This window comes from Grampus griseus, assembly GCF_964374135.1.
Source record: "Grampus griseus genome assembly, chromosome: 13".
NCBI classification, from domain to species: domain Eukaryota; kingdom Metazoa; phylum Chordata; class Mammalia; order Artiodactyla; family Delphinidae; genus Grampus; species Grampus griseus.
In genome coordinates this window covers 16048485-16071734 of record NC_139007.1, presented here as the reverse complement: position 1 = coordinate 16071734, position 23250 = coordinate 16048485, and the positions used below count along the sequence as shown (strand labels likewise).

At 43.6% G+C, this 23250-nt stretch overlaps 1 protein-coding gene across 2 annotated transcripts; it reads left to right on the top strand.

Annotated features, from left to right (window-relative positions):
• Positions 1 to 15570: 15570 nt before the first annotated feature.
• TENT5A (terminal nucleotidyltransferase 5A) lies at positions 15571 to 22340 on the top strand. Of its 2 annotated transcripts, none has more exons than XM_082669424.1 (3): positions 15571 to 15662; positions 15907 to 16462; positions 17576 to 22340. In XM_082669424.1, the coding sequence occupies exons 2-3, from the start codon at positions 15944 to 15946 to the stop codon at positions 18350 to 18352; spliced, it is 1296 nt and encodes a 431-aa protein (XP_082525550.1). In that variant the 5' UTR covers positions 15571 to 15662; positions 15907 to 15943; the 3' UTR covers positions 18353 to 22340. The 2 variants fall into 2 exon arrangements, with proteins under 2 accessions (XP_082525550.1, XP_082525549.1); XM_082669423.1 differs by having other exon boundaries at positions 15646 to 15717.
• The last annotated feature ends 910 nt before the right edge of the window (positions 22341 to 23250 follow it).

Here is a 23250-nt window from a genome sequence, read left to right as displayed (position 1 = left end):
ACTAATCAGACCCTTCGTGAATGGTTGGTGGCAGGAGAAAGATGGAAGAATCCAACCTATGGGCTGCCAGGGGAGAGGTCTTGGAAATGATCTGGGACGGGGGCTCTCAGGCTCTGGTGTGAATGATCAGGTCCCACACACTGCCTGGCCCCCATTCCTCGCCCACACTCTCAACAATTTTTTTCCAGCAAGGCTGGTCTAATGAGCAGGCAGCTGTCATCACTCCAGAGCAGTGAAGCCTTCCCCAGCCTGCTACCGTGTCTCTTCTCTACCTCCTACAAGGCCTAAAATGTCAGAATTATAGGCACATTCCCTTGGGTTCAAAAAGTTTTTCAGTCTTCAAGCAAATGTTCTTACAATCAATTTCATCGTAAGTCAGTATTAAGTATCCCTCAGTCCTGAGGCTTAGGAAATGCAGAGGATGATGCAGACTTAACAGGTTTTGAACGTCTACTATGTATCAGGTCTTACATGCACTGTATCATGTCTAGTCTCAGTTCATGCTCCAACAGAAGATGCTTAGAAGGGCCACCAAATATTGGCTGAACAAGATTTCACAGAGATTAGGGCCCCAAATAGTTAAATGACAAATTAAGAGACAAGGGCTTAAAAAATGTCGGGCATTTCACAATCATGCCTTGGGCCAGCCCTGCTTTTACTGTTTTTCCCCAACTCCCCAGAAATGCTTATTACTACTTTTCCTAATCACACAGGGCAGGGTGGAATACACTCTACACTATGGAGGATGTAAAAAAAATAACCCCTGGGCAATAAAAGTATGTTCACCTAGCATAAGGCACATAATTAGGATTAAAAGCCAAATGACACCTAGATTTCAACAAAAATCAGTTACCAAAGGAGAAAGGGTCTTCATGACAACCAGAACCAGACAGTTAAACATGCGCTTTCAATGGTTTGGAGTGTTTAGGTTTTGCAATGGTGCGGTTTGGAAGCTCTCCAGCAGAAAAACTATTTTCTTTTAAGAGGAGAGCTCTCTGTAATATTTTCTTTGCTGAAATAATGTGATCCTTAATGACGTCTTATATGACCCAAACTTTAAATGGATCCATTATTTTAGCTGACTTCATTCTTACTAGGTTTTTACAGGTCAGCAATGAACTATCAACAGCTTCCTGATAATTATCCTACTCACCCAAAGAACTGTTAGCCTGCTGGTCTTATCTATGTTAAAAGGAAGCTGTTATATGTACCAGACTTCCTCAGTGAATAATACAAATCAAACTGAAATTCTGCAGAAAGGGCCAACATTGTGAGGTTTGAGAATGAAAAAACAGGTTGAAAATGATGATGCTATCCTGTCTTCAGCTCCTTACTTGCTGAAATTCTGTGTTTCGTCTGGCACAGGAATGGCTTTACAGTAGAGTCAGCAGCATAACTAGTTGGGTCAGGAGAGGCTCTCTGGGTGGCTTTATCAAAATGTGTGGACACTCAGCATATGCAGTTAGTTACCTGGGTGATCTAGTTTGAGAAGCAATGTGGAAGGCACCTCAAGTAGCAACTAGTAAAGTTTCCAATGGAAGTTAATTTTCTACAATTAGAGACTCATTCCTTTGACTATGAAATCTTTAAGAGTCTGCTATTGAAATACCACTATAGTCTTTGGTTGTCACCTATCCCCAAAGCAAGACAAGATTCTGATAGGAGGGGAGAGAGGCATGTTTTTACAACTGATGCAGAGAATCCCAGGAAGAAGAAAGGTGATGAAGTAGTAAGCTTGCTTTCTTTAAATGGCAAAGGGAGGAGGGAGTTAATGCTGTTCTCATCTAGTAATTTGTAAATGGGTTGTTGGAGCATATGGGTCTTAACATGTTCCTAGATTGTGGGTGTGTGTATATGTGGACCTAAAATGAAAAGGCTTACTATTAGATTCCACCTCTCGTCAGCACAGTACAAAGTTCCTCAGGCAAAGTCATGGTTTATAATTAAAGGATTTCTGCATTTGCTAATTGCCCATGGCATGTACCCTTTCTTTCCAAGGCAAGCTTCTGAATTTCAATGATGTTTTATTATAAATCTATTTCTCATCAGGTTAGAGACTATCCCAAATAGCAGATTAAATTCAAGCTGCTCAAGTAGAATTGGAGAGAGAGACTCATTTAGATGACCTTCTCTTAGAGAGGTCATTCTATCCTATATTAGGCAAAATGAAACATAAACGGGGCATTTGACCCAAGGCACAATACATTTTTTATCGCTCGCTGCGGTGATAATGCAAGTTTTTGAATAGCTAGTTGTATGGTGGTGACTTTGTACATTAAACCAAGCACAGATCAGATTACATTGTCAAGAAGTTCAACAAAACTAGTATTGTTACCTAGGAAGATCAAGGGACACTCCCTCAGAAGAAATGAAGACTGAATAGACATAGAGTTTAATATTTCCTCCCCTTCACGCCACTTTTTGGGTAAATATTCTGAACTTGTTTATAAACTCTGCTAGAGATCCATCAGTGATCCAGAAAAGTAATGCGGAAAGGTGAGGGAAAGACCTACTGGTGACCATCAGGTTATATTCCAGTTCTTTTTAAATGTACCATTTAAAAAAATGGCTGGTTAGCTGTCATTTTCCTATGTCAATGGTACAATCTGATTATCACTCTGCATAAGTTACTGTAAATAATGTTTTAAAGAATAGGCAGGGTATAAATATAGGAATACAATACTGAAAATGAAATAAAATATATCATAGAAATCTGTCTCCTCTCTATGTCCTTTTTAAGGTGATCTCTTCCATCTCCATGTATTTGAAGACATTTTTATGGTGATGGATCTCCTCTTCTTTCTGCCTCCACTGTGGCCATCCTGTATGGGTCAGTGGCTTCTTTGATCACTATTCAGAGTGATAAATCCACTTCACAGTACAATCTACTACTTGAATATCTATATGTATGTCCATAAGAAACTGAGAGAAAATATCATAAAGTGATACGATGGCCTCTGATATTTTCTATTGCACACCATTCTATTTCACTGATATTGCCGGTCAAGACCACCAAAATGATTGTGTGATCCAGAGTTTGAAAAACAGTAGTCAAAGCTAGCATCACCATTTGCCCGGATATCTGCAGCAGCCTGTTAGCTAGTTTCCCTTTTTCTATGTTTTCCTCTTTGATTCCTTATTCCATAGAGCAGCAAGGAGACTCTCAAAAGATAAATCAGAACATGTAACTCCCCTGCACAAACACTTCAGTGGCTTCTTGCATTCAAAGTCCGAACTCTTCACCATGGCCTACAAGATGGAGCCCTTGACTTCCTCTCCAGCCTTATCTTATGACCTCTCTTCTTCCTCAACATACTCTGGCCCTCCAGAACTTGTGTCAGTACCTCCAGGACACCAGATTCTTGCTGCCTGGGTATCAGATGCTCTGTCTGCCAGGAACACTCTTTCCCCAACTTCTCATGGCTAGCTGTTGCTTATCCTTTAGTTGTTGGCTTAATTATTTTCTCTGCAGAGTGGCCTTTCCTGACCATCCCTTCTTATTATCTATCTCAGCCTATTGTTTGAACATGTACCACGTTACAAGAACGAGGAAAAAATATGGCAGCTAGAGAACTGACCAAGTAACACGTAGGGTGGGGTGGTGGGAGGAGGACCCTGGGCAGGAAATCGCACAGCTTTGGGGGCTGGGCCGTATTCATCTTAGGATCAAGAACTTGGAGTTTGGAAATGTGACTTTAGGTGAGGCATCTTGCCTTTTTAGTTTAGTATAGAATCACATTAATTTTGAAAATGCTACATGTCTCTATTGCAGAAGAATGAAGTAAAGGAAGGATGTAGTTATACGTAGGCCAACAATTCAAAGAGAAGCCATCAGGTCCCAGAATTAGTGGTGACAGAGGTAATCAAAGTGACAGGCTGCACAGAAAGACAGTGCTCAGGTACATGGGTCAGAGGCTGCTGGTAGGGCCAGCTCCTGCCAGCTGGCTGTTCTTTTTGAGATCTCTTCTTGGCTCAGAACTTAATTAGAGGGTTTTATGTGGTGTTTGAATAAGGAAGATGTTTCCATCTTCTCTAACTTTGGAGATCCTTCCTGTTACGGAGACCATGGATAACCTGCCAGTTTACTACACCGGAAGTCCTGGTGAAGAGGCACCATAAACCTCTTTGTCCTAGGGATTAAAGGTCCCTCTTTCTATCCCAGCAGTTCCAGATCTACAAGCAGATTTTGTACACAGTGTCATCCCTCACCAGCAGCCAGCTGGAGGATGGAGATCTGGATATACCTGCTTTGGAGTCCAGGTGGGACTTGGAAAAAGATAAATTTGGCTGGGCCTCAAGGTAGACGTCCTTAGAGAGAATTCCCTGAAGTCAGATATTGGGAGCATCATCTGAACCTCCTGGGGCCTGATGCCCAGGAGAGCACCACCTGGCCCCGGGTACCCCCCTCTGCCACTGGGGGCTTTTGCTCCTAAGCATTAGGGCCCCACTCCAGCTCCTGCGGTAGAGCTAGCCTGCAGAGCACCAGGCACACTCTGAGATACACCACCATGCACTTTCTCACTTCCTATTGCCCAGTCTACCCTTCCAGCTTGGCCCACCATAATAATCTTATGTTTATTCCTTCTCAGCTCAGCACCGGGGGATCGTTTCTCCAAATCTATGACATAAAGGTACATGTGGGTGTTTCAGTCCATATCTTTCTGGGCCCCTATAATTCCTCAACAGAGATTTGTGTTAACTATTTTGCTCCTCCCCACACCCCCTGAGGCTCAACCTTGAATAGAGTTTACTATGGCCCCGTCATTTTGAAGGGATTAATTGTTGTTGTGAGTTCTCATAGAAAAAAATCTGTCTTAAGAACTAGGAAAAAATATCCATCCCCAGGGTTCCTGCATCCGACTCTCAACCTCATGATTTAATCACTTCATTTTAGAATAATGCACTCAGCTATTTCTATGTCAGCCATTGACTTTTCCCAAGTAATGAATAATAAGGAAAATGTGGCATTAACTAAGGCAGCCTTGCCATGAGGTTAAAGGAACACAGACAGCTGATCTCTAGCATCTCTGGACCTTTGGAACAAACCTAGTTTCTCCCTAGGGCCAAAATGCTTTGAATTAAAATTTATTAAAAACAAAATGAACTGGCTATTTTTGGACTAGAGTTTGACCTCTTACCTAAATCCTGATTGAAAATGGTTTGTGAAGTTCTGTAAGAGCAGCCATTCTTTTCCTTTCTTTCTCTTTCCCTTCCTTCCTTCCCTGCTTCCCTTCTTTCTTTTTCTTTCTTTCTTTCTTTCCCCTTCCTTCCTTCTTCTTTCTTTTTTCTTTCTTTCTTCCTTCCATCCTTTCTTTCTTTCTTTCTTTCTCCTTCAATTATAATTCTGGAATAATGTAACAGATAAAAAATATAGGAAACAACTGGGAATTGAACAGCATTTCTGGAATTATGAGGATGAGCCACTGACAGGCAAAGCAATAACAAAAAACAGACTTTAACTGGCAAGAAGCAGCTGGTCACTGCCTGCAGGGGATGGTCAAGTCAGAAATTTGACTGTTTCATGTGTTTGGATAATGTAATCTAACACAGATGCTGAAACAACTTATGCTATAATGATATCATATTTGCTATGTTCTACTTAATTGTAATCAAAGTTCAATTTCCTAGTGCTATTAAACATAGTAAAATACATTGTAAGCATTTATTAGCCAAAATTGGATTTAAACAAACAAAGTGGCATTGGCCCCAAATGAAAGCAAATTGGACTGAGGCCAAAGATGAAGGGAGCCTTATAGATAAAGTCACAGCAAGAGACTAAAACTGGGGCCCCTGCGTTTGAGAAGACTATAGTGCTCTTCAGGGAGACACCACATTTGTCCACAGGCTTTGAGAGAATAATTTACATTTCAATTTTACAACTGATATTTGTGATCAGTGCTTCAGTTAGGTGTACAAAATCTTTAAGTGGGAGAGTATGGTGATACGTCTATGGGTTTGTGAATGTTGAACTGAAACCCCTACATTTCATTTCTGCTATAACTTCACAATGGCCAACAGATGATACGAAATGCTGCTGTCAGAGAGGAATGAACTGAAGGCATAATCAGAATCCTGTATGGTGGATGGATGACCATGAGATCTTAGATTTTTGAAGAACTAAACAGACTTAAAATATACTGTCCCAGGAATGAAGACGCAGACGTAGAGAATGACTTGAGGACATGGGGAGGGGGAAGGATAAACTGGGATGAAGTGAGAGAGTGGCAATGGACTTATATATACTAACAAATGTAAAATAGCTAGCTAGTGGGAAGCAGCCACATAGAACAGGGAGATCAGCTCAGTGCTTTGTGACCGCCTGGAGAGGTGGGGTAGGGAGGGTGGGAGGGAGACGCAAGAGGGAGGAGATATGGGGATACTTGTATATGTATAGCTGATACACTCTGCTATAAAGCAGAAACTAACACACCACTGTAAAGCAATTATACTCCAATAGAGATGTTAAAAAAATATATACTGTCCCTTTGTTCTCGTAAGCCTATTAGTATTTTCAGACCACATACTTTTTAAAATTTGAGCTATACAGTCACTATACTTAAATGTTCTAAGAAAATAAGAAAAGTTTTTATCAATACGCTTATTACTATAAAATTTGAATAAGTAGTAACATAACATCCTTATACAAGTAAATGTTATATTTTAAGTTTTATAGCTCATGTATGAAAGCACAATTTGAAATCTAAAACTGAGTATTCTTCATAAATCACTTGATTAAAAAACAGAATGTGGTGGAAACTTTTGAAGTATTCCCAGAAACACTGAAGAATAAACAAGAGAGAAAAGTTAAATCTGCAATAAAATCCATTAATCATATGTAATTGGGGCTTCAGAAAAATGAGTCATCAAATGATCATAAGTTTGGAAACTGTTTCATGATGGCATTGAGGATATTTATTAAAACTTTAAAGTTGACCATATTCCAACTGAAAACATTATCTTCCTAAATAGAGAATTTTTACTAGAGACACACAGGACATATTTAGGCTATTTAATCTAGATTATTTGCCAGGTGATTTTTAGGTAACCATAGTGATCAGACCTTAAGGATTTACAAAAGGTTAACAGCAGCTGATAGCACTAGATTCATTCAACAGTCATTTATCTGTATTAATGAATAGGGAATGAGAAAGGATGTGGGAAAGAACAAATACCTAGAGAAAAAATTAGGGGAGATATAAGCAGATGTGTACACCCATAGGCTCACTTCCCACTACGGCTGTGACCAAACCCCCTCCCGCAAGACACAGACACACACACACACACACACACACACACACACACACACACAACTGCAACTCACCTATTCAGGGGTTGTGCACTGCATTGGGATTTAAGGGAAGCTAAAGGCTCAGGCTACCCAGGTTTTAGTGCAGCTTGAAGTACAGTTTGCAAAGCGTCTGGTTAATTTGATCAATACGGGCATTCAAAATCAATAATGTAAGTTCCAGAGTAAATGTTTTGATCAAATTGGTCTTTAATTAAATTTAGAAGACAACTGAAATTTCCATTTTGCTCTACTAAGCATAAGAAGTTTAACCAGACATCTGGCTGTTTAATATCATGTAGATAAAACAACTAAATAATTACCTTGTTTTTCAATGTTTTAATCCAAATGTTTGCTAGCTTTAGACACAAAGCAGATTAAGAATTAGTCATGATAACTCAATTTCTTTGATTTATGAAGAAAGTGTGACTCAAAATAATGATCTATCCAATAAGCAAAGGGTAATTACTTTCATGTCAGAAATATTTAAAAGTCATCTCTGCACTTGGTCGAGAATTATAACATATAAAATAGAAAACATTGCAATGTACTACATAATTATAATGTTATAGTAAAATTTAAAGTTAAATATGACTATTCTTAATGTTTTATTTTTATGATTATTGACTTTATTTTTTAAATAATGAATTAAAAATATAGATGTGTTACTCTGAGAAAGAAACGGACTAACCTGCAGGAGTTTCCAGTGCTCCAGAGAGTTCAAGGTGCCGGTGTCACATGTACACACCTGTGACTGGTGACTTTCTCAACAAGCCCTGTAACCCAAAGAAAGACAGAGATAATGTTCCAAGACATGTCAGGAGTAGAAGATTAGAATAAACTAGACAAGTTACAAGTGCTCACAAGAAGCATTTCTTTTTAACACACAGTAAAGTCATATATTCTTGGTCAGTGCAAGTACGTTGAATTACTGCTCACAGAGAACTCACGTTGAGTAGATGGGGACAGTATGGCTACCAGATTAATGCCAGTGGAGGGAAAACCAAATATCTTCAGAATTTTAATGGAAACCAGGGAGAGGTTGTGGAGCAAAGAATCTCATGTGCCATTTGTTTTCTTTTTTAATATTGTAAAATGGCTTTCTGATAAGAAAAAATCAAGAATGTCACTTCTTTTATGCTAAACAATGACCTCATTGAGTAATTACAAATTTCAAAACCTGGAGGGCAGTTCTATGGCCCGTTAGAGTTATCTAAACTGTGGCTACTCAATTATGTGTTAGTGCAAACTCCCTTTTAACCTCTAGGACCCCGGCTAGAGTTGTGGCTTCTTAGAAATCAATCTCCAGTCAGAAGCTTCCATGGTTCAAATATTAACAACTTTGATAGCTCTTGCTTTCCCCCTACACCTTCTCAAGTAATGCCTAATCCACTAGCATCCTGAAGCCTTTCTTTTATTAGAACGTTAAACTTGAATCTCTTTTATCCCATATTGCTAGAATAAATTCAGGTGTCTTAGTGCTTAGAGAGTCTGCAGTTGGTTTTCCCATTCATATTTTACTTAAGGAGCCCAGAATTTTCAAGGTGGTCAAATTTATCTTCCCAGAGTCCAACTTGAACAGTTTAAAAAAAAAACCCTGTCTTTTAAATGTGTTCATCACCCTAGTAGCTTTGGGAAAAAAAACTTTCTTTTAAAGATTATTTGTTGTGTTCAGCTTCTCAGACTTTCTAAGACAATGTGCTTTTTGGTTGCTTACAATATTCTGGAGCAATTTCTCCCAAACATCAGGATAACATTAATTGTACTATTTAATTTGTGATTTCTTTCTTTGCAGCAGCTAATTTTGAGGTTAAGGGAAAGAAGAGGAAAAGACTTTAACAAAGAAAGTGATGGTAGAAATGTTAAAAAATAATCCTTTCAAACAAGGAAGTATATGCATTATTGAATCAGTGTATGGTCTAAGCACGTGAGCAAGTATATTTTTTGTAGCTGCTATAAATTCATATGGTAGTTATGCAATTTCTGGATTTGGCATATCAAAATGGTGCTAGTAAAATGGATATATGCCATGTTTAATTATCTCTGAAATGTTGAAAGTTCATATAAATAAACTATCCGTGGCCAATAAATATATCAACATAGGTACAAGGTAAGAATTGGCTAAAAATGTATATGAATGAGCTGGATATACCCATAGAAGATGGTCTTTTTTTTCCCCCTTTTCATAAGGTACATACATAGTTTGGCCAAATTCCTTTTAGAAAAAAGGAATAATTCATTATATTCCCCCTTTGTGCCCTTCTCAAAGCTTTACAAGCACCACAAGTAAACATCGCCATTTTCTTCAGAGAAGTTAAACATTCTTCTAATACAAACTGCAGAAGGAAAAACTCATAATATAAATATGACTTTGGGGAAAAACAGTTTACTTATTCATATTTGGTAGGTTTTGAAAATACATGTATATTTCTAGTTTACATTTTGCCAAATGAATGTGACTTTTGAATGTCTGTTTTGTTTGGAGGAAAGAAAACAGTCTGGTCCAAGGGACTTGCAACATTGATTTAAACGGCAAGCGTTTCACCAAGATGTCAAAACAGGAAGAACTTCCGGCATAATCGGCACTGATAGTAGCACAAGAAAATACTGGCTCGTCTTTCTGATGAAAACCTTTATTAAAGGATGATCTCTATTGAGTTTGATTTTAAGAGTGATGACACAGGACCGTGTTGCTTGCATGTTGAATTTCCTAAGCTCACTGATCTCTGACTGTGCAAAGAACTATTTTTATGTGGTCATATACTTCAAATAAATACTCTTAAAAATAAACTTAGGAAATGACACTTAGAAGATGCTCAACTGTAGAGTACAGATGCTTTTATAAGATGTTCACAGGTGAGAATGCAGTCCATACAAATGACCCTCTGTGTGGCTAGAGGATCTCTTCAAACTGAACGATTTGTTATCGATTATTTAAATACACTCAGATAGAAGATGAAACAGTGTGATCCCAAGAAAGGGGTGCTGGCCCGTGACTGAGAGCAACTGAGTCTTGCTTTAACTTTTCCAGAACTAGCTATGTAAACTTACGAAAAACTACCTAGACTTTCTTCATCTCTAAAATTAGGACTGCACATTGGTCAGAATAATTTTGAAGATAAAATGAGATAGTACAGAATGAAAAGGTTTGAATAGCTTAAAATATAGAACTAAACTGTTGATTGCTAATAACCATACAAGTAATAAAATGATGGACTGCTATTCCCAAGACTAGAAGCTGTATGACTTAGTATGTTTCTGGACTTTGATAGGCCCTGAATAAACATTTATTTCCCTGAAAAAAACATGGGGAGAGTCATTTTGTAAGCAGCATTCCCTGGGAAAAGAGGTAATGTAGTTTCCCAAGTGAGTTTTAATTTTTACACGAGGCCCTTTAACTGACTGCTGTTCTACTAACCCTAACAGGATGGCAGAGAGCTCTCTGGTTTGCCCTGCAATGTGGACTTCTGCACGGGCATGCCCGGAGAAGGACACCTGTCTGTCCCTCAGTTGCCTCAGGAACCACTGGGCTTCGCCCTAGGAAGGCGGTGAATGGCAAGGAGGTGGGGAGTAGCCCAAATTCCCCACATTGCCACTGCTCTGACCCTGGGGAGGGAGAGGGGCAAGGAGTTTCTGCAGGGTCCTGTCACTTTTGGTGGAAAGGATCAAAGAGCAGAAGCAGCGGAAGGTGGATAATCAATGGAAAGAGTGGACAGGGCTGGTGTGAAAAGATCAAGAGCGAGACAAGAATCCGGGGAGAGAAAAGAAGTGTTCCTAACAGCAGTGTTCTGAGCTCTTCTCTCTCTCCTTCTGCGTAGAGCTTGAGGGAATCACTGCATACTTGTTTGCTGCTTATTTTCTGAAACCATTCCTGAAAAGGCAGGAAGCAGACAAAGCAAAATGGGAAGGGCAGCACAACTGCTAAGTGAACTTGGTGCAGACTCTGAACCTCCCACCCCGTTACAGTGTGTGTGTGTGTGTGTGTGTGTGTGTGTGTGTGTGTGTGTGTGTGTGTGTGTGTGTGTGTGTGTGTGTGTGTTTTTCTCGTAGGCTCTCTGGAAGGCTGCTGGCTTGCTAGGTCCCCCTGCCAGGGTGGCAGGCCTTCCTGACTGAGGAAGAAACTCCCATCAGCCCAGGCAGGTGCATTCTGGCCCCAAGAGCTGTTTCGGGATAAAACACCTTGGGCTTCAGTGATGTGTCCAATCTGAACGTACAGAACTTGGAAAGAAGGAAGGAGCAGAGTGCATTTCCAGTTCAGTTTTAAGTCTAAAAGGAAAATGAGAAGACAGGCAGAAGGCAGGGAAAGAGATGGAGAGCAGACACACACATGGCTCTGAACCAAGGCTCTGCCACTTCTGTAAGTTCCTTAACCTTCCTCTGCCTCATCTTCCCTATCTGGAAAATGGGGATGTGATATGCAAACCTCTGATATTTGGAGAAAGTTTAAAAGAAATGGTGTATATAAAATACTGAGCATACTGTCTGGCACATTATAACGAACTCAATAATGGTATTGTTCAGGCCAAAACTGAATTTCTCCTTATTGTGCTAAGTCCAGATTGATTGTCACTGTAACTTTTAAAGCAAGGTCAACTAATCGTGGTTTTTTTTGTTTTTGTTTTCCTCAGAAATGTATGTAAAGCTTTCTTTTAAGGATTACAGATACGGACTTACAGCATTATATTGCCATAGATCTTTTTTTCCCCTTTTAGATGAGGAAAAGTAAATTATTTACCAAAAAGGTTCAGAAGCTAAAGCCTAATAGACACACACACACATATATGACAACTCTGCAGCTAAATTTAATCCAAGGATAACTGTGTTGAGCGATGACCTTGCTTGTGAATGTGTTTGGAGAGTACAGACTTTCTCATTTGATAATTACTTTGGTTTCTAGGGAAAAAAATGCTTGCAATTGCAAAATTTGCAATTTCATGTAAGGATGAACATTTTTTTTCTCTCCAGAATGTAAATATCTCAGTTGGAAGACGGGGAGAAGAGAGACAAAGAACAACAGATGCTTTCATGCAACAATATGTATCCAGTGGCCACTATAAATCAGGCCCATATGAATCCAGTCAAAGCACCATCCAGTGCTGCCAACAGTAAGAGATCCCAGATGTCCCAGGGCAGGAGGCGGTGGGTCTGGATTACGGAGATTTGGAAGGTTGCTATGAAGGGAGAACCCGAATGGGGATGGGGAATGCTTTGTTAAGGGGTCAGGGAAGTGTCAGCCACAAAGCCCTGGCAGCTTGAGAGAAGGGGTCTTGCCCCACTGCTGCTGGGACTCTCATCTTTTCCCCTTGCACAGGGTCTGATGCATCGCAGTCTCTCTGTATCTGGCCTCAGGCTCCAGTTCTGCCTCTCAGCCATGCCCTCCACTCTTGGGGGAGGCCATGAGAGCAGCTGGGCAGAAAAGAGCAGCCTCTGCTGGGGAGAGGGTGCCCACCTAGAGAACCAGGCTGCAGTGGCCCTTGTTAGCTCGGTGTAGAGTGTGGCTGGGCCCGTGTTAGCATCACACGGGCGACGTGCTGAAATGCAGATTCCTTTAGCCCTACAGAACAAAATCCTGGGCATAAGTGAAGCCCCGGTGCTCAGAGGCTCTGAGACTCTTCTGATTTTTTTTTTCCACTTTATTTTTTGAAAAAGGGTTTAAGTACAAAATAATGGCAGTGGGGCTAACCCCTTGATTTCTTTTTAGTGCAGTGTACCTAATACATGATCTATTCCTTTGCCCTTGTTTTCAGGGGCAGAATTCATATTAGCCTTTGAGAGAAGCACTTTTAACAGGCCTTTTCTTTTTCTTTCAAATCGTTTTTGCTGCTGTACTTGCTGCTGTACTACCTTCCAATGGGAGGTACTGGTAAGCTACAGGTATCCCATTCCTAAAAAACGATGGCTAAACAGCACTCCCAGAGAAATGGGTTGGGTTCAAGGCCTGACTTCACCACTTATTAGCCATGAAAGGGGCAAATCTCTTTACCTCCCAGTTCCTCTGTTTCCAAATCCCTTCTCAACTGAGAAGAATATCTTCTCAACTGAAGATTAAATGAGGTGCTAGGTGTAAAGACCTAAGCAGAGTATAGCCCAGAGGTGCTCAGTAAGTTCCTGGAAATACCCCAATCTCCTTTCTTACCGTGGTGGTCTATACAGCCTTGCTCAAACTCTAATTCCTTTACACTCTTCCCTTTGCTGACAGTGCTTATCTCCTTCTTCCTCAACTACCAAAAAAAGCCACTTTTCATGATCCGATCCAAAGGACATCTGTCCTCCACTCTTCTCCCCTAGTTCCCCTGAGCCCACCGCTGCTCTGTGTCACATCGTTCCTCCCCCATAACACATGTACAGTTGAACCATAATTCTCTACTTGCCTGTCATGCCCACTACACTGCTCGAAACGCAGTAATTCTGAAATCCTCAGCACTCAACTTGGTGCCTGGCACATAACAGGTGGTCAAGCCACATGCCTATATGTGCTTCTTCTGAATGCAGGAGCAGAATGGATGCATTTATGCATGGGTGGCTGGACACATGAATGTGCTTCTGGGGAAGCGACGGGCCTGTGAGAATTGTGTGGTTGGTCGTCCTAGGGTCCCTTCCCCGACCACCCCACCGTGGAGGCCGGCGCTGAGGGATCAGGGCCTCCGTCTGAGGTCCAGCCGGTTCCTCCGCTTTGGGAACGCAGCTCCGCAGGGCACCGGCAGGGGGCGGCGTTGCCACGCAGCTGGGTGCTCCGCGGGTGACCGGCCCCCTCCCCGGCGCGCCTGGCGCGCTGCTTTGGTGACGAGGCCGGGGCTCCCTCAGTTTGGAGAGGGCGGGCCGTTCTCCCTCACAGACCGGGCAGCTGGGGTCGCGCGGGGCCACGGGCGGGAGTATTCAGCTTCCCAGGCGCGTCCCTCTCTCCCCTTTCCCTCCCTACCCCCCCAACACCCCCTCCCCCCCGCCCCCAGCCTCTACGCGAAGGAAAGTGACTCTCAGTTTGGGAAAGGCAACTAGCGGCCGGAACTGACGGCCCGAAGAAAGGGCGCGCTTTCTGGCAAAGACGTGGGTGCGAGCGCGACTGCGCGCGAACATAATGCTACACTCCTTTCGCGCCGCCGAGGCGACTGAAGTTGAGGGGCTGGGGGAGGAACGCTTGTGTCCTTCGAACTCGTACTATCGCGGGTCGTGGAAAACTAGCTCGTGTCACAATGACATTCGCATTCACTTGAAAAAGGCAAACCTTAGCGCCCGACGACGACCACACTTCGCCTCCTCACTTGTCGGCGAGACACCGCACCGCCGAGCGTCCGGCCCTGCACAGCGGCCCTTCGCGCGACCTGGCGGCCGCGCATTCCCCGCGCCGCGCTCCGGGCCCGCCTGGCTCTCGGCCCCCGGCCGCGCGCCCGCCGGGCCGCCCAACGCGCCGGGGCGTCCGGTCGGGGACGCGCGCCGCGCCCCCGGCCGCCCCGAGCCGCCCGTGCGCGGGAGACGGACTCACGCTCGGCCCCGCCCCCGCGCTCCGTGGGCTCGCCCGGAGTTCCCCGCGCCGCCCGAGATTTCGAGAATCGAAACCTGGGGAGCTTCCCCTGCCCCTTACGCGTGGCGCCTGATTGGCACGGGGAAGTGGACGCTTTAGTTCACTCTGAGGCCCGGTTTATTAACGGAGTAAACGGCCTAGCCCTACACCACACAGTTTAAAAGGGGGGGGGGGGTCGAAAGAACCTCTGGAGCCCCGTCATTAAGCTACAATGACGCGCCATAAACGGCGAGAATTTTATGTTGGAAGTTGCTGCAGTTGCGCGACTTTAGCCGGGAACCAGTTGTGAGGGCCATTTAGAACACTTGAGGCATCGGAAGTGTTTCGTCGTTGGAGGGAAGAATAAGAGGGGCGGGGTGTGTGGGGGGTCCATACATCAAATATATGTCTACGCACATCAGTGCACACGGGAATCGCCGCCGGCTTCCCGCCCCGGGGACCGGGCCAGCTGCTGCAGCGCTAGGCTCCGCAAGGGCTCCGGCCGCGGGGCGGGTGGGGGCGGCGCCCTATGCAGATGAGGAGGGTGTGGCGAGCGTGCGGCGCCGGGCCCCGGAAGCGCAGAGAGGCCCCGGTATAAAAAAAGTACTGAGGACATTTCTCCCGCACAACTGCTAAAGCTCCAGAGACGGGAGTGTGTGCGGCGGCGGCGGCGGCGGCAGCAGGAGCCGCCACCTCCGGGACCACCGCGGCTGAGGCGGCGCGGGCGGGGTGAGGGGCGGGAGTGGCCGGCGCGGGCTGCGGGGGTCTGGGAAGGACTAAGTCGCTCGCCGCTGCCGGGAGCGCACTCGCGGCTCCTGAAGTGTTGCCGCCTCGCAGTTCCTCGCTCGCCGCGCTCCTAGAAGGGGCGGCCGCCTCCAGGTGACACAGACGGGACTCTCGCTTGCGCTTTCCAGATGCATCAGAGATACTTTTGGTGCGGGGCTGCTCTGCGGGGCGCGGCGCGCGCGGGCCGGAGGCCGCGGGGGCCTGGGGAGGGAGAGTCTCCGGGGAGCCCCTGAGGCGGGGGGCGAAGCGGGGAGGGGGCGCGCTCCTTACTCCTCGGGCCCCTGTCCGCCAGTCCGCCGCGCGTCTCAGCGCGCTCCTTCCCTCTGTTCTCTTTTAGGACCGACCAGGGCCCAGTGGCGTTCGGCGGGCACTTCATGGCGGAAGGCGAAGGGTACTTTGCCATGGCTGAGGACGAGCTGGCCGGCGGCCCTTACATCCCCCTGGCCGGAGACTTTAGCGGCGGCGACTTCGGCGGCGGCGGCGGCGGCGGGCACTGCTTGGACTATTGCGAAAGCCCCACGGCGCACTGCAACGTGCTGAACTGGGAGCAAGTGCAGCGGCTGGACGGCATCCTGAGCGAGACCATCCCGATCCACGGGCGCGGCAACTTCCCCACGCTCGAGCTGCAGCCCAGCCTGATCGTGAAGGTGGTGCGGCGGCGCCTGGCCGAGAAGCGCATCGGCGTCCGCGACGTGCGCCTCAACGGCTCGGCCGCCAGCCACGTCCTGCACCAGGACAGCGGCCTGGGCTACAAGGATCTGGACCTCATCTTCTGCGCCGACCTGCGCGGGGAAGAGGAGTTTCAGACTGTGAAGGACGTCGTGCTGGACTGCCTGTTGGACTTCTTACCCGAAGGGGTGAACAAAGAGAAGATCACACCACTCACACTCAAGGTAAAGCTCCCGAGAGGGGCCGGGGGCGGCGGCGGGCCGGGCGCGGGGGCGGCGCGGCGGGCAGAGGGGCGCACGTCCGCGGCCCGGACCCAGGTGGGCGCCCTGGCTGATTTTGCTTTTGAGTTTTTTCCTGAGGAAACCAAGGTGCGTGGACTGTGTTGAGTGTTTAAGCTGCTTCAGCTTCCAAGTCTTCTGCTTCCTCCTCTGCCCTGCCTTCTCTTCCTTCTCATTTTTTAACTCTTGGCTTTCCTTTATTGAGTCGTGTCCAGAGGAGATTCTGATAAGTGGAAGAGTGAAATGATGTGAACCTTTCTTTTTTTTTTTTTTTTTGAGTCATTTGATGATTTAGTCTCTGGGAAAAGAGCAGCCTGCAGCAGAGGCTAGTCAATGTTCTTGTTATTGTATTGGAGAATGTGAATAGATTTCCTAGGTGCCTTCACGTGACGCCGTGTGTTAAGCATATATATGGTGCTTTTCCAGGTTGGTTCATGTGTTCAGGATATAATGGGTCCCCTCCTCCCCACCTTGGTCCAAAGCTCGTTTTATACAATTAGGTAAAATTATCCGAGGAACCAGCCTCCCAGAATGTCTTAATTTCGTTCATATTTGATTTTAACTGCAGGAGCCCTGGCGGGACCGTCAACATACAAATCCTATCGGTTCCCTTAGCAGGAGGGGAACTAGGTGACTAGGGACTAGGGTGAGAGGCAGACTAGCTTTTCCCTGTAGGCCCTTCTGTCTTTTGAATATTGTGGTGATATTGTGTGAATATTGTACCTATAAGATCATTCTCAAAAAATAACATTTTGAAAGTCAGGCATGACAACAGAACCTCCTAGTACTGCGCTATGTCTGCCAAAAGCCTCACACCATTATTTCTACTCTCTTTCCCAGACGGCAAAACCACTCGTTAAATGTATTTCTTTTTGTTGTTGTTGTTTTGAGAAGACTGTTTATGTTTAATGTTTAAGCCTGCAGGTAGTGTTTTGCTGAAACCTGACAAAACAAAAGGGAAGGAGCAAAATAATTCTCAGCTGTGACGAGGATGTACTTATTTATTGATTATTTTTTTCTAGGTTTGCTCATCTTCTTGTTTTGTCTTTTAAATTGTAGGAAGCTTATGTGCAGAAAATGGTTAAAGTGTGCAATGACTCTGACCGATGGAGTCTTATATCCCTGTCAAACAACAGTGGCAAAAATGTGGAACTGAAATTTGTGGATTCCCTCCGGAGGCAGTTTGAATTTAGTGTAGATTCTTTTCAAATCAAATTAGACTCTCTTCTCCTCTTTTACGAATGTTCAGAGAACCCAATGACTGAAACGTTTCACCCCACAATAATCGGGGAGAGCGTCTATGGCGATTTCCACGAAGCCTTTGATCACCTTTGTAACAAGATCATTGCCACCCGGAACCCGGAGGAAATCAGAGGGGGAGGCCTGCTTAAGTACTGCAACCTCTTAGTGAGGGGCTTTAGGCCCGCCTCTGATGAGATCAAGACCCTTCAGAGGTATATGTGTTCTAGGTTTTTCATCGATTTCTCAGACATTGGAGAGCAGCAGAGAAAACTGGAGTCCTATTTGCAGAACCACTTCGTGGGCTTGGAAGACCGCAAGTATGACTATCTCATGACCCTTCATGGAGTGGTGAATGAGAGTACCGTGTGCCTGATGGGACATGAAAGAAGACAGACTTTAAACCTGATCACAATGCTGGCTATCCGGGTGCTAGCTGACCAAAATGTCATCCCTAACGTGGCTAATGTCACTTGCTATTACCAGCCAGCCCCGTATGTAGCAGATGCCAACTTTAGCAATTACTACATTGCACAGGTCCAGCCAGTGTTCACATGCCAGCAACAGACATACTCTACTTGGCTACCTTGCAATTAGGAATCATTTAAAAGTGTCCTGTGGGGAAGCCATTTCAGACAAGATAGGAAAAAAAAAAAAAAAAGAAAAAAGAAAAAGGCTGAGTGACCCAGCCATGATTAGGGATATGTTTTGTGCAATGATGATCTGCTCCTGGTTTTAAACTTGGCAAAGCTTGTGGATCTTTTCCTAGGTATGGGAGCATGATCTCAAAATAACCCACCCCACCACCACCGCCAACCTTCCCTCATTCTCCTACCCAACTGGATTCTGTCCTGAAACAAAAGAGACCTGTCATTAAAAACAACCAGGTTCTCCTAAAATAACAAGAGAAAAAAAGCTTGATGACAATATGGGTTTGCAGTACCTGCTCCCATAGCTTTGCCGAAAAAAAGACAAGTGGAGAGTTTCTTATAAGACGGAATTCACAAAAGGGAAAATACAGAGGAAAAAAGGGTCTCACTCCAACGAAATTATCAATTCAGGAGTTCAGATAGTAACAACTGTACAGGAGGAAGGGGGACTCCAACATTGGGATTACTATCTGAGGCTTGTAGCAAGTGCTTTCTGTGGAACTCTCCCATTGCGCTAATAGAAATGGCTTGCTCCGAATGAGCAGTAGTAGGGTGCAATTCTCATAACAAACAGCAGAACTTATGATGACACAATCCATTATTTCCAGCTGCGTGCATAGCTCGCATTTTTTAAATGTGAAAATGCAAGCAAAAACAGCTGTAGCAAAGAAAGTATGCTCAAGGACCAAAGATTTAACAGATAAAAATACCCAAGTAGAAAAGAAATAGAATATATAAAGAGTTACTATATTTGTTACACACCAATATACATCAAAGTGCCTGTTGCCTTCTGAAAATTTGAAGTGGAAAAATTTTATGGTTTAATGACTATTTTATCAGGGACTCAAGAAGAAAATAAAACAACACATAAGCTTGTGAATGGTGGAGGAGATGCCCTATTTTTTCTTGACAAATACTTGTATAAAATTAACCTTGTTGGTGTGATATTATCCTAGGTACATGTGTATGTGTGTGTATATTATGTGTATATATATACATATTTGTGATATGTGTATATACACACAGTACATTGATTATGGTCTAGAAAAATGTAGCATATAGGAAATGTTTAAATACTGTGTGCTTTTATGTTTTCAACAGGATGACATGAGACGTGGGCATATTGCAGTGATGAATTAAAACCCACATCTAAAAAAATTAAAGCGAATGAAGGAGGAAAACAATTAATATATTTGATAGGAAGAGCAGAGATTATACATTTTTAGTGAGTTTTTTTTCCTTTTTTTTTTTTTTTTTTTGTGAGTCATAGAATTCCACAAATGGGAGAATATTTGTTGGGCAGAGCACTCGTTTTTTACACTAAACTGCCATTTTGATAGTTTGAACGCTTTTACTTTTAGTAATACTTGCATACCTCCCTGGTGTATAATCCAGTGGATCATGGATCAGTGATAGTCTGTTTAAATCCCTGACTGCTAAAAAGAATTTCTGGTGATCTGAACACTACTTATTAATATTTAAATGAATTTTTAAATGAATGCATTGTGCATTCCAGGACCACTAGAATTTAGTAAATGTGAAATGACCCTTTTTAAAGAGTATTTGCACGATTACTTAAAATTTATATATGAAATATATATTATATATAAAATTTTATAAATTCATGCCAATATGAAACATCTTTGACCTGTTTGTCACACTGCATTTAAGTATTTAGTACTGTACTTTAAATTCACTCACTTTGCATTCAATCAGATCCAACTTTATTTTCTGTTTCCCAAGAGACCAGTTACACCTTTGTGAAATGAACCGGCATTACTGTTTCAGTTCAGTGACAGCTAATCCCAAACCCATCCCTTCTCTCAGCCCTTAATTCCTTTGGACACTGGTCTTTGAAAATGTATTTGTTAAAAACAAATCTAACACCCGACAACCTTCCCTTTGTATTGTGAAACAGCTACACAACCCCTACCAAGTCTAGTGGATGACTGCTTACTCTGATCGTTCCTGTGAAGAGTCGACCAGATTTTTGTCATCAGTTAAAGAGGGATTGGGGAAGAAACTAGCATCATCCTGTTGGCAATGTAATTTATTTGTTATCTGGGCATCCTTCAGATGCTCAATGCTGGTTTAATCCACCCGCACTACCTTTCTTGTGCATCTTTCTTTGAAGCCTTAACCAGAACTTGATGGGTTTGTCGTAGCAGCGTCCCTGTGAATTCTGTCTGAGCTGTAACAGCTACTGCACTGCCACTCACTGTTATGTAGGGAACTCTTTCTTCTCCCACGTTGGCTCAGACTCCCTCACTCCAGCCCTGGGTTTGAAAAATTCATTGTAAATTCCCAGGAAATATTCCATTTGCAGATTAAGCCTGATACTTAACTGTCAGCAGCCAGAGCTCCGCCTCCTTACCTGTTCGGATGTTTCCTAAAAGAAAACTAAGGGAACCCTCGGGAACAGAGGAGGAGTAGCTGGTGATCTGCCTTCTTCCTTCTCATCCTAACTCTTGACCGATGAGTCGTCCACTATTTCAGAAAGAATCTGGAGGTCTCTGGCTCTGCCATAGCGACAATCTGGTGTTATTTTATGACACAGATTTTTGTTTGGAGGGGCCTTCTTGGAAAATACGCTTTTCATTTGTTTTCTCAGATATTTATGTTCTTTTCTTGCTTACTCTGGGGCTGGTAGCATAGTTGGAAATGCCAGCACCTGGCATTCAGATAGAACAGGCTGTACTCAAGACAACCTTCAGCATTTAAGATTTATATAATTTATTTCCCTTTTGTATGTACTATAGTCTTGTGCACGTGTAGTTGAACAAACAGTGGAATATATGTCTCTCTTTGTGGATGTGTGGCCTAAACATTTGAATGTCTGGTGAGAGAGAGCCGTGTGTCATAGGTCAGAGAAAAGGACAGCTCTCAATTCCTGATTAGTGCCTGTGATTTGCTTACCTTTGTGTTTATCTGGTCGAGTGTGCTGTTACTTTAAAGCAGGAAGAAGTTTTTTATCTTCTGGAGTCTCTTCTCACCTGTTCAGCCTGGCATGTCAGGGAACACTTCACCTGTGACAGTGCCCTTTTAACAAGTTGACTTCATTTGCAGTAAAATCTCGTTGCCTCAAGACGTGCTACATCAAGATGGACTTTTCCCTTCCAGAAACGGGATCAAGTGTTTGCTCACTTTCATATTGGGTGGATTGTTTTAACGTGGCTCCAGAATTGCAAGGATGGAAGAATGTCTGTAAGCCAAGCCAAGGAGGAAACGCCAAGAAAAGTGAACATACCGTTTTTTTGCCACCCCTTTCTGTTTGCTGATCGTAGGTTGCCTTATTGTGCGTCAAGTTGTTTTCATTGCAATGCTTGTCAAATAAATATTGTGAACTATTTTGTAAATGAAATGTATTATGTTAAAAGCTGTCAGCAGTTCGAAAGTAGGCTTTTTTGTTGTTTGAAGACAGCGTGTGTTAGATGAAACCAAAAAGCCAAAAAAAAAAAGTAATTTCATATATACCACCTGTTGGAATATAGTATTTCTTTATGATCTCTTATAGTATAGCCTTTTCAGCGCTAAGAAAGAATCTCTGTGTAATACTTTGTCGTAATAATGGCTTGCTAACAAAGTCCATGGTCACAGTACAAAGTTGGAAGATGTCAAGTAACTTGGCGAGACTGGCTGCAAATCCTTGCAGAATGGAGGATGCTCTGCCCGCTGGCTGTCTCTCTCTCCGACCTCTCTACAACCATCGCCTGCTCCAAGAGGCCCTGATGGCAGCACGCCGCACCTGGGGTCACTCTTTTGGAATACTTTCACTTTAGTCTGTGTCACAGGCAGAAAAGGAGTTGCTGGAGAATGGACTCTTAAAAACTGACTTATTTGAATCAGCGCTAGAGGGAACAGATTGTGAATTTTGTTTACAGCATCCAATATTTGGATTTTTTTTTTTGTAAATAAAAAGAAGTTATTTTTTTCTATTGATTTGTGCGTTGTTTTCCATCTCTGTGCTGGCTAAAGACCATATCCTCTGAATCCAACCTGTGTCTATGAGAAAAGATGAAGCAGTGTTTGGAGGCGACCCACCTTTATCAACTTCTGATTGGAGTGCAAGTCATTAAAACGCCCAGCTTGCAGCCAGCCCATCTCTGAACTGGCTCAGTAATATCCATTAGAATCTAGATAATGGGTGCCAACATTTTGAATCTGGTTGTGGGCTTAGCTGTGTTGAGTGACCCAGTCAGAGCTGTTTTCCAGGATCGGTAGAGACTCCTGGCTCTGGACTGTAGGTTTGCTGTAGCCCTGAGGGGGCCTTGGTTTTTAGGAGTAGCGTAAGTGTTGTGATTCAGTCATCCCTGGTTTTATATATATCATCCATTTGAGGCTCTGTAGTGTTATTCAGAGTGTTTGCCTCGGGAGGAAGGGAGCAAGTTTTGGAAGGCACTAAGTGGAAGAGAAAGTGGAAGGAAGGGCAATCACAGGATCTAATATGTTGTGCTTTGTATGCATATGCTGGCTGCAAAGATGTTGCCCTTTCGATGAGCATTTCAAATAGGTAATCTCACCTGTTCAGGTCGCCAGGGAGCATCCATTTATTTATTTATTAATTTTTCTTCTTTGTATCATTTTGGAGACTTTCTCAGTACTAGTAGCATGAGAATTTGGTAAGCCTCAGCTATTATAGGACGTCCTTGTGGCTTTTAAAACCGTTGAAAGTCCTGACGTTGGACAGAATACATGCTTGACTCTGTGGCTATGAAGGAGCCATTCGTGGTATTCAAAGCCAGTTTTCTGTCATATACATCATAAAATATGAGGTGGTTATTTGGTTTGGTAGTGTTATTTGTGTGTCATTCTCTTCTTCCTTTGTTGCAACCTCTTCATTTTTTT

Bases quoted from the DNA above. Each gene is read 5' to 3' on its own strand.
- TENT5A (XM_082669423.1), top strand. From the start codon at position 15,698: ATGCATCAGAGATACTTTTG. The intron at 15,718-15,906 runs GTGCGGGGCTGC...GTTCTCTTTTAG, and splicing joins ATGCATCAGAGATACTTTTG to GACCGACCAGGGCCCAGTGG. The intron at 16,463-17,575 runs GTAAAGCTCCCG...TTTAAATTGTAG, and splicing joins TCACACCACTCACACTCAAG to GAAGCTTATGTGCAGAAAAT.